Source organism: Sus scrofa, chromosome 15 (assembly GCF_000003025.6).
Source record: "Sus scrofa isolate TJ Tabasco breed Duroc chromosome 15, Sscrofa11.1, whole genome shotgun sequence".
NCBI lineage: Eukaryota > Metazoa > Chordata > Mammalia > Artiodactyla > Suidae > Sus > Sus scrofa.
The window spans coordinates 16,793,289-16,805,649 of NC_010457.5; the positions used below are offsets into that span (position 1 = coordinate 16,793,289).

The 12,361-nt window shown below is 35.0% G+C and overlaps 1 protein-coding gene across 1 annotated transcript in view; it reads right to left on the reverse strand.

The window, feature by feature from the left end:
- The window catches only part of RAB3GAP1 (RAB3 GTPase activating protein catalytic subunit 1), a 136,781-nt gene that overhangs the window by 36,921 nt on the left and 87,499 nt on the right, over positions 1-12,361 (reverse strand). Inside the window, 4 exon segments of the mRNA XM_013983945.2 lie at positions 191-283; positions 3,294-3,367; positions 5,266-5,334; positions 10,981-11,062. Of these exon segments, the coding sequence (XP_013839399.2) occupies positions 191-283; positions 3,294-3,367; positions 5,266-5,334; positions 10,981-11,062 (318 nt within the window).

Genomic DNA, 12,361 nt, shown 5'->3' on the forward strand with positions numbered 1-12,361 from the left:
CTGTTTTTCAAAATATCTTACATTTTCAGTGGGAAGAACTTATTAATCACAATGTTTTAAACTCAGGGTATAGCCTGGAGAAAATAGTAGCTTCCCAACATAATTCAAATGAGAAATAGAGAAAAGTTGCCAGAAAATATGCCAAAGAGACATTTGAAATTAACTTTTTAAAAAGAAAAAAGTAGGTCACCTCTCCCTTCTTCCTCAAATGTGGATCGTCCAAGAATCTCATCAGTTGACTCCTTTCGACGGCAAATTTTAAAAAATTCAGTGACAAAATCACCTGCATATAAAAATTATTACTCATTTTTGAAACTTAACTGAAAGAAAACAGTCCTATAAATAAAAGTACATGTCTTTTCACAAAAGCTATTAACTAAGATATACTAGAAAAAGAATCATTCAGTTTTTCAACCCAAGACGAAAATTAATCCTATTTCAAACGTAGCCTTGCTCTTACTTTCTCTCCATGTCCCAGGATATTAAAATCGTTTTTCCCCTAGATACTCATGTTGCAACAGAACAAAGGGTGGGGAAAAAAATGTAATTGTAATGTATAAATGTAAGGATAACTTGATCCCCTTGCTGTACAGTGGGAAAATAAAATAAAAAAAATAGTTTTTTCTTAGAATTCCTTCTAGAATGAAAGGAAAAAGGATCTAATAAAGATTAAGGACTTACTAATTTGCCTGAATAACACAAATAGTATCTATTCACATTAAGGTGTATTGTTAACAAGACTATTTCTCTCATATATTCATATATATATATGCCTTTTTTCCCTATATTAAAATAGTTTTTTCCCAAGATATTAAAATAGTTTTTCCTTATAATTCTTTCTAGAATGAAAGGAAAAAGGACCTAATAAAGATTAAGGACTTACTAATTTGCCTAAATAACACAAATAGTATCTATTCACATTAAGGTGTATTGTTAACAAGAATATTTCTCTCATATATATATATCCTTTTTTTCCCCAGATGTCACCCTACTATAATTCTGAATCCATTAAATAAGTAAAAATTAAAAATAATTTCTAATGATACATTTCTACAGGATTAAAAAATCATGTAGGATGAGGTTCTTTCAGCTTCAATTATTTTAATGGTATGCTACATGTTATTATCATAAGAATGGGGGAAGTTTCATAACCTCTGAGGAGCTTCTATGAGATATGTTTGCATAAAGAAATTAAAGTTTAACAAGAACCGTAAGTACCAAAATTATTAGACAATACAATATACTAATTACATCAAAGTTTTAGAACTCACCAACTAGCTCTGAATAAACCTAGAACATTTTATAGAGCTCTTCATCAAAGTTGGAAAATACTATACTCTAAGTCATATAAACTATATGACTATAACTTATGATATATGACCATATAATCCTATAATTTAGTTATATAAACACATAAAATTAAAGAAGTAGGGTGAGGAGTTCCCGTTGTGGCTCAGTGGTTAACGAATCCGACTAGGAACCATGAGGTTGCGGGTTTGATCCCTGGCCTTGCCATGAGCTGTGGTGTACGCTGCAGATGAGGCTTGGATCCTATGTTGCTGTGGCTGTGGTGTAGGCCAGCAGCTGCAGCTCTGATTCGACCCATGGCCTGGGAACCTCCATATGCCACAGAAGCCGCCCAAGAAATAGCAAAAAGACAAAAAATAAAGAAAGAAAGAAAGAAGTAGGGTGAGATTATGGAACAGTAACTTAAAATAAGAATCCTTTCAGGAGTTGTCATCAAGGCTCAATGATAACAAGCCCAACTAGTATCCATGAGGATGAAGATTTGATCCCTGGCCTTACTTAGTGAGTTAAAGATTTAGCATTGCCATGAGCTATGGAGTAGGTTCCAGATGCAGCTCGGATCCCACATTGCTATGGTGTAGGCTAGAAGCAGCATCTGTGATTCAACCCCTATCCCAAGAACTTCCATATGCCACAGATGTAGCCCTGGGGGAAAAAAAAAAAAGAGTATTTTCAATTCTAAGGTCCTCTATAATTATTAGAAAAGTCAGTGGCTAAGAAATAATAAAGGAACTAAGAAACAATGTAGTGAGTAAATAATTTAGTAAATCAATGATTAAACAACAGAAACTATTTATTAAGTATTTACCATATATATATGTACATAATCTCATTTGATCCTTTCAATAACACTATGAAGTATGTACTATTGTTTTCTCCATGTTACCAACACTTAAAGAGATTATGAAACTTGCTCAGACTGGTGTATCTAAGATTGGAAACAAGGTCTATTTAATTCTAAAACTCTTGGTATTAACCCTCTACTCTCTCCCTATACCCCAAGACAAATATACCAATGGCAGGAATTTTACCTTATATACCTCTTCATATTCACTATTACGTAGTTAGCCCAAATGGCAAGGGCTAATTAGCATTTAATGAACAGTATGTGATGAATGATAAAGAGCCCAAGAAAATAATGCCTTAGAGAAATGCACCAATACTGTTAACCAATAAATATTTAGTAACTCCATCCATTTAACAGTAATTTATCAGGTTGTATCAATTAAAGGTGGCATGAATGAACAAAAATGGAGAAAATACTTTCTTGTGCACTAAATAAAAGAGATAAAAGACGGATAGAGTAGACGGGTTCAGAAGACTTTATGAAAGAGACATTATCTACAAAAATGGGAAGGGAAAGATAATTCCAGGCATGGGATATAATAACATGGTGAATAGCAACCGATATTTTTCAAAGTATTCTCATTTACATTATTTCACTTGATTCTTCAAATATACCTATGAATGTTTAAGATTATTTACACATCTTTTCCTCTATGAGAAAACAGATCTGCAAATGTAGTACAACTCTACGGAAGGACTCAGATAAGATCTTCGAATTCAGTGATCTTCCCATCACAGAGCATAGGTGCAGAGGGAAGGGAAAAGACAAAAAGGGTGCAACTAACTAGAATGGAAGATGCAGAGTACTCCACAGAAGGAAAAAAAGGACTGACATAAAAGCATTAGGAGAATACAACTAGATCATGGGAAAATATAAGAGAATTTTGAGATATAGACTGGTTAAAACTAAAGGACAAGAAAGTCTGCTGGGACTATTTAAGAGTAAATGGAAGGATTCACTGCTGTTGGCAAAGATTTTCTTTTTTTTAATAGTGTTAAAAGAGGTGGTTATAATGTAAAAAACATATAAAAATGCTTTTTGGATAGGTAAAATAAAATATAAAGAATGCATTCAGTGTTCCTGATCGGGACAAAAGACAGATTTGTGGTATTTGAGGAAAAGAACATAAACATCTTACCTAGCAAACACTGAGGATTATCAGCTTTTCGAACTCTAACAGACCAATGGGGAGCCTGAAGAGGATCCAAATCACTAAAATGCAAAACAAAGACAAGATCCTAATCATAGCAAACTAGAAGACTCACAGGAGTTCCCGCCGTGGTTGCAGTGGTTAACGAATCCGACTAGGAACCATGAGGTTGTCGGTTTGATCCTCGCCCTTGCTCAGTGGGTTAACTATCCAGCGTTGCCGTGAGCTGTGGTGTGGGCCGCAGACTCGGCTCGGATCCCGCATTGCTGTGGCTCTGACGTAAGCTGGCAGCTACAGCTCCGATTGGACCCCTAGCCTGGGAACCTCCATATGCTGCAGGAGTGGCCCAAGAAATGGCAAAAAAGACAAAAAAGACAAAAAAAAAAAAAAAAAAAAAAGACTCAAAAATTACCAAGATGCAGTCTAATAAAACAATATATAGAAGGACAAGCAATCCATCTTGCCTCCATTAAACTTACTGTTATTCAGATACATAAGACCATTTGGATAAGTTTAAAAAAAAAAAAAGAAATCAAAGTTCTTAGAAAAAAGCACAAAAGGAAAAACCAATATCAAAACAAACTAATCAAAAAATAAATAAAACCAATTTTCAACAGGTAATGTACACTGATAATCTAATGAGAGAATTACATTTTAGAAATAAGGGAAAAGAAATGAGAAACAAAATTGTATAATAATCTTAATCTGTTTTTTTACTCTGCTATTTACTAATAAAAAAAGGAACTAAAAAAATTTGCACAAGATCAAAAGCACCTGATTTTCTCAAATAAACAGATTATAGTGCATTCATCTAATGGAATATTATGCAACTTAAAAGTTGACAACACATCTACATTTATTAAATAATATATTAAATAAATAATGCAAATTATAAATATATAAACTTTAAAAAGACATACCCTCAAAAACAACTGGCTTTATTTTTTTTAATTTTATGGCTACACCTGAGACATATGGAAATTCCTGAGCCAGGGACTGAATCCAAGGCACAGCTGTGACCTATGCCACAGCTGTAGCAATGCCAGATCCTTTTAACTCACTGCACCAGTTCAGGGATTGAACCCGAGCCTCTGCAGCAATCTGAGTCACTGCAGTTAGATTCTTAACCCATTGCGCCACAGCAGGAACTCCTGCCTATTTTTTAAAGTAATGGAATTGTAGATGGCAGTTTTTACTTTCTTAATAGCCATCTAAGTTATCAGATTAAGAAAGCTTATGTTACTTTTACCATCAGAAAATACAACACATTTATTTTAATTATGAAAAAAAGTGTCCTATTTCTCACTGTTCTGCATCAAGCATGAGAAGGTATTAAAACCTCTTTCTCTACATTCTTCCAGGATACTGTTCACAGTAATTTACTTTTTTCCCTGAGCAATTTTCCACTGCACAGGAGTATATGACACAGATGTTTTGTTACCTGTGACATTTAATAATCAAACATTATTCCCACATATTTTAATGACCATCATTTCTTCAAAGCCCTTCATTAAATACTTCTTACCAGCCAGAAAAGTTCAACAGAATTATGCACTGAATTCCAAACTGGCTTAGAGACATTTTTGCTAAAACCAAGTAAGATTCAGATTGCTCACTATCCCTGAACTAGGGATCATATCCCCAAAGTCCAGAGCTTAAAACTCATCTCTAATACATATTAGTCTAAAAAATGATCTTTAAAAATAGAAAACAACAACAACAACAATGCTAGCTTCAGCAGCACACATACTAAAACTGGAACAATACAGAGATTATAGCATGGTACCTATACAAGGAGGACATGCAAATTCATGAAGTGTTCTATATTTAAAAAAAAAAAAAAAGAAAAAAATAACCAACCTCATCAGAAACTGATACAAAGAAAAAGAAAAATTGCTAACCACTTGGAAGTTAGTTTATTCTACTGAAATTTGTGAATCTCAACTCTTAACATACTTACGAATAAACATCATTGTCCACAATGATACCTTCAGTCAAGTGAGGCCATGTAGTTGCTAAATGGAGTTCACTAAAAAATAGAAAACATAAAATATATCCATAAGCCCTCTTTTTTTTTTTTTTTGGTCTTTTCATCTTTTTAGTGTCCCACCCCTGGCACAGGGGACCCCTGGTTAGGGGTCCAGTGGAAGCTGTAGCCGCCGACCTATGGCAGAGGCATAGCAATACCAAATCCGAGCCGCGTCTATGACCTACACCATAGCTCATGGCAACGCCGGATCCTTAACCCACTGACGGGGCCAGGGATAGAACCCTTGTCCTCATGGATGCCAGTCGGGTTTGCTAACTGCTGAGCCATGACAGGAACTCCCCATAAGCTTTATTTAATACTGTATATATGCTCTCTGACTTAATTCTACTTCTGGAATTGTACCCTAACTAAACACCCAGAGATGTACATAAAAATATGTTAAAAGTGGACATTATTTATAATATGACAAAACTGTAAACACCTGGCATAGTAAATGGTAGCACATTCATATAAAGTTATTGCCTGCAAGAAAAACCATGCTATACCTAATAGCCAAAAAGTATAAGTACACCAGCTGATGAATGGATAAATAAAATGTGGTAATACCCCACACAATGGCATATTATACAGCCCTAAAAAGTAATGGAGTCCTGACTCATGCTACAATAGGGATGAATCTCTAAAACATGCCAAGTGAAAGACATCAGACAAAAGGTCATGTATGGTATAACCCAATCTATATGAAATGTCCAGAATAGGCAAATCCATAGAGGCAAAAAGTAGATTAGTACTTATCTAGAGCTAGAGGGCCTGGTAAGACTTGGGCAGGGGATAATAGCTAAGAGGTAAGGGGTTTCTTTTGGGAGTAGTAAAGTGTTTTGGAATTAAATACTGATGATGGTGGCACAACTCTGTAAACACTAAAAAACACGGAACTGTATACTTTAAAACTGTCAATTATTATATAACTTGTATCTCAATTTTGAAAATATCATGTTATAGATCAGGGGTTGGCATACATGTTCTACAAAGGACCAGAGAGTATTTTAGGCTTCTTATGGGTCATGCAGTTTCTGTCATATTCTTGTTTTTTTCTTTAAAGTCCTTAAAAATGTAAAAACCATTTTTAGCTCATTAGCTATATAACAGGAAACTGGCTAGATTTGGTCCATAGGTCATAGTTTGCTGACCTCTCATTACAGATGAATATTAAATTTCAGAAAGTTTTCATGTAAAATTATAAAATAAACAAGTCACAAAAAATTTATAGGATGACAAATTTGTAAAATATACAAAAGTATTATCCAAAAAAGAGAAAACATAGCAGGTTTGATATCTAGAAAGGACTACTTGCAAAGTTGGTCACTGGCTTGGCACCTGGGAATGTGAATTTCGTGAGGGTTCCTACCATTCCCTGATAAGAGTGGCACACTGTGCCTAAATTACCTGTGCAAAGAATATGGCTTATGCAAACATCTGGTTTCCTTCTGGTAGGTGCCAGGCAGAGGGTACCTACATGAACAGTCTCTAATTAAAACCCCCAAGCGCTGAGCCTCTTAACGAACTTTCAGGGTAGATAGCCTTTTACACATGTTGTCACAGTTTATTGCTGGGAAAACTACATGTGTCCTGTGTGACTACAGGGGGAGAGGAAGCTTGTCTGTACTTTGCCCTGGACCTTAACTCTGTGTACCTTCGCTGATTTTTGCATTGTATCCTTTTGCTATAGTAAATCATACCCACAGAAGCAACTATATGCTGAGTTCTGTAAGACTCTGAATCTGTAAGTATTATTTAGAATTCAGTGTGATAGCAGGGCGAGTACTTCACAACAGGGCAGTGTAACCTTGGTTATAACCGGTCAAATAGCCACCCTTGGCACAAGTCTGTTTTCTAAGACAAGTTCTACAATGGTCTCAATTAAACCTTTGAGTTTGAGTTACCAAATACCTTTCCAATATACTGATTTTTTGCTTGAATTAGTCAGAGTTGAATACTATTACAATTTGCAACAAAACAATCTCACTAAACATATTATTTTTGCCCTTTTACATGTTTTCTAAATTTTCTCCACTGAGCGTGATTATTCACAATAAAGCTAAAGTTTTAATGACTATGTCCTCTCCTCTCCAACTACAGAACAATTAACAATTTCTTTGATAAAGGACAGAAGACACTGAAACAAAAGCCTCTTATTTCCTCTTCTATTACCTAAGATGCCTTTTCAAAGGCAGAGTGCCCACAACATTTGCTAATCACTGTTTGATTTAAAGTCTTCCATGTGCACCATATTTATTTATTTATTTGTATTTATTTATTTATTTTTTGCTTTTTAGAGCTGCATCCCCATCATATGGAGGTGCCCAGGTTAAGAGTCGGCCTATGTCACAGCCACAGCAACAAGGGATCCAAGCCACGTCTGTGACCTATACCATGGCTTACAGCAACGCCAGATCCTTAACCCACTGAGCAAGGCCAGGGATTGAACTTGCAACTTCATGGTTCCTAGTTGGATTTGTTTCTGCTGTGCCATGACAGGAACTCCTATGTGCGCCATTTTTAACCCCAACTTATATTTGTGTTCTTCTTTAATCACTTTTCCTTTGCTAACTGACACTTTATCATGATATGAATTAGGAAGAAATATTTAATAATTAAAACCTTCTTGGAGTTCCCATCGTGGCTCAGTGGTTAACGAATCCGACAAGGAACCATGAGGTTTCAGGTTCGATCCCTGGCCTCACTCTGGGGGTTTCGGATCCGGCGCTGCCGTAAGCTGTGGTGTAGGTTGCAGACGCAGCTCGGATCCCGAGTTGCTGTGGCCCTGGTGTAGACCAGTGGCTACAGCTCTGTTTAGACCCCTAGCCTGGGAACCTTCATATGCCATAGGAGTGGCCCTAGAAATGGTAAAAAGACCAATAAAATAAAATAAAATAAAATCGTCTTGCTGTGTAGCACTGGGAACTATGTCTGGTCACTTATGATGGAGCATGATAATGTGAGAAAAACGAATGTACATATGTATGTGTAACAGGGTCACCATGCTGTACAGTAGAAAATTGACAGAACACTGTAAACCAGCTACAACGGAAAAAATAAAAATCATTATATATATAAAAAAAACCTTCGAAGTTCCATACTGTTTTCCGTAGTGGTTGTACCAATTTACATTTCCACCAACAGTGGAAGAGGGTACTCTTTTCTCCACACTCTCTCCAGCATTCTTTTTGTTGAATTGTTAATGATGGCCATTCTGACCTGTATGAGGTGGTACCTCATTATAGTTTTGATTTGCATTTATCTAATAATTAGCAATGTCGAGCATTTTTTCATGTGCTTGTTGGCCATCTGTCTATTTCCTTTGGAGAACTGCCTATTTAGGTCTTCTGGCCATTTTTCGTTGGGTTGTTTGTTTTTTTTTGCTGTTGAGTTGTATGAGCGGTTTGCATATTTTGGAGTTAAGCCTTTGTCAGTTGTGTCATTTGCAACTATTTTCTCCCATTTTGTAGGTTGTCTTTTTATTTTTTAATTTTTTTATGGTTTCCTTTGCTGTGCAAAAGCTGGTAGGTCCCATTGGTTTATTTTTATTTCTATTGCCTTCGGAGACAGAACTAACAAAACATTTGTATGACTGATGCCAGAAAATGTTTTGCCTATATTCTCTTCTAGGAGTTTTATGGTATTTTTTTGTCTTATGTTTAAGTCTTTAAGCCATTTTGAGTTTATTTGGAAAACAGTATGGAGGTACCTCAGAAAACTAAATATAGAACTACCCTATGACCCAGCAATCCCACTCCTGGGCATATATCCAGACAAAATTTTCATTCAAAAAGATTCATGCACCCCTATGTTCAATGCAGCACTATTCACAATAGCCAAGACATGCAAACAACCTAAATGTCCATTGACAGATGAATGGATTAACAAGATGTACATATACACAATGGAATACTACTCAGCCATAAAAAAACAAAACAATACCATTTGCAGCAACATAGATGCAACTAGAGATTCTCGTACAAAGTGAACTAAGTCAGAAAGAGAAAGACAAATACCACATGATGTCACATATCTAGAATCTAATACATGGCACAAACGAACCTATTTACAGAAAAGAAACAAACTCAAGGACATGGAGAACAGACTTGTGGTTGCCAAGGAGGAGGGGGAGGGAGTAGGAAGGACTGGGAGTTTGGGGTTAGTAGATGCAAACTATTGCATTCAGAGTGGAAAAGCAATGAGATTCCAATGTATAGCACAGGGAACTATATCTAATCACTTGTGATGGAACATGACGGAGGATAATGTGAGAAAAAGAATGTATACATATATGTATAACTAGGTCACTATGTTCTACAGCAGAAAGTGACAGAACATTGTAAATCAACAACAAAAAAAATTTTTTTAAAGAAACGATGATCCTTTTTAAAAAACTTTTTTCAGTCTGTTAATATGGTGATTTATATAGACTGATTTATTTAAATGTTCAAAGAGAATTTCTGGAATCCCCACTTGATCATGATGCATTATCCCTTTTATATTGTTTTTGGATTCAGCTTGCTAAAATTCCACTAAGAATTTTTGCATATATACTGAAAACAAACAAATATACAAAAAACCCTTCAAATTTCTACCAAGTCAATTTATTTCTCTCCCTTTAAAATTTCCTCTAAGTAAAACACTCAGGCTCATCCACCTGTAATCCTCACTCTTTATCTGGCTAAGTCTTCCCGAAATTGAGACCCAGAATAAATATCACTTCCTTTGAGGACAACTTTGATGACAGCATACCAATCTAAACTAGTTCCTCATTTTATTGTCTTTACTTCCTGTATTTTCCCTTCAAATTATCCCACAATTTATAACTGTGTTTTTTAGGTGATTGTTTTTTCTACTTCCTTTAGTTAGACTGTAAATGCCAATAAGACAAAAACTGTTCATTTTATTTACTTCAATATCTTCCTTATTTAGTATTGTGCCTGGCATAGATAATAAATATCTATTTAAAAAGATACTTACTTTTTCATCTTTCAAGTGATTTTAAGTTTATTAAAGTATTATTACTTCTACCTCTGCATGAGAGTACTAAAGATAGATGTATATATGTGAATATATTTAAAAAAAAAAACCAAACAGTTAACAAGTGAGACAGTGTATCAGCACTGTTTGTATCTTCCAAATATTTTGCTATGGGTTACTAAATTCTCCAACCCTTACATTTTCTTGTCAAACAACTTTTTTTGTTTGAATTCAGTAGTTCTTCCAGAAGAGAAATTCAGTATACTATGAGGTCACCCTTGCATCTCTTACTTAAGTCTTAATTTATGTATTTTGAAAAAGCGGCCAGGAAAAATACCAACAATTGTTAATTCTGGGTCACAGACCCATATGATACTATCTGTGCTTTTCGGTATTTAAAATGTTTTCCCCAAAGTAGACCAAGAATCACTTCTATAAGGAATAATCAATAAATGTTATTATATACATCTTATGTCTACTTTAAACCCTCTTTTACTTCTTAAGTTACAGAGAAAAAAAGATCGATAGACTGTTAGATCTAGGTCTCCATTTCCAGTACTATATTCATTCTAGGAGGCTGCAGTATTATAAAGCACAGTAAAATCACTATTAACATAATTTAAAAAGTAAAGTCCCATAATTCAAATGATATACTGAAATTTTCACCTAATAGGATCTTCACAGGCACCAAACGGTAACTTGCCAAACTCCAGGCCTCCAACTTCTCCTCCTACAAGGGCATCTATATCTAAACAAAACAAAGCAAAAATACAGTATTTTCATCTAGTTAAGTTAGCCCTTTGGGAGATTATAGATTTAAAAGCATCTAAATTAAGACACATAAAACAAGTAAGAGAGCAAGCCATTAGGTATTAAAGACTTCCTCTGAGAATGTTATAGCAAAAGGACACAGTTCACATTTAATTCCTACTTGTAAAGTGCTGCATTCTAAATTCTACCTTTCTAGAGTTCCCATCGTAGCTCAGCAGTTAACAAATCCAACTTGGAACCATGAGGTTGTGGGTGCGACCTTTGGCCTCACTCAGTGGGTTATGGATTTGGCTCTATGATGAGCTGTGGTGTAGGTCGCAGACTCGGCTCAGATCCCGAGTTGCTGTGGCGTAGGCCAGCAGCTACAGCTCTGATTAGACCCCCTAGCCTGGGAACCTCCATATGCTGTGGGTGCGGCCCTGGAAAAAAAATAAAATAAAAATAAATAAATAAATAAGTTCTACCTTTCTGAAAAGTCCTTAAATATTATTAAAGAGAACATTATTTCTGTATTTTTTTCATTTTCAAATAATGTGATTAGTATCATCTAAAAGAAAGCTTATCTGAGCATTAAAAATTTAATCATTAACCTGCATTCATCAGTTTTACTGTCAATAATTTCTGAAAAGCCCAAATTAGCTATCAATAATAAACTTATTTCAGCTGACAGTACATGGAAATATTTAAAGTCCAGATAAGAATTTCCTTTCCATTACGAATGGTATTTGAGATTAGAGAAGAATTTAGAGGGTAAATCATCCCCTTCATTCCATCTATCTTGAAGAAGTAATAAACACTTCTAAAAGACATCAAAAAGATTTATTTCTCTTTGAAATAATACAGATGGTTGTTTTTAATTATTCACACTACACTGGGAACTCCTAAAATTAAAGTCTACTGTTGAGTTATGAACACTCACAGATTTGCTAAAATGTTTGACAATTATCTACACCCTAAGTTATTACATTAGTCATTAAACATGGTTCAACTACTTCATTCAGTAAATTTTCTTAAGTCATTCCATTCTTCCAACTGATGAATGTTTACAATAAAAATCACAATGACTAGCTTTATTATAAGCTGTGAATTAAGAGCTTCAAAATTTATAATAAACACATTTTGTAAATTAGCAAGTGAAAAATAATTATTAGACTATAACTTTTAGTTGAATTAAAAGTCAAAAAGCGGAGTTCCCGTCGTGGCGCAGTGGTTAACGAATCCGACTAGGAACCATGAGGTTGCAGGTTCGGTCCCTGCCCTTGTTCAGTGGGTTAAC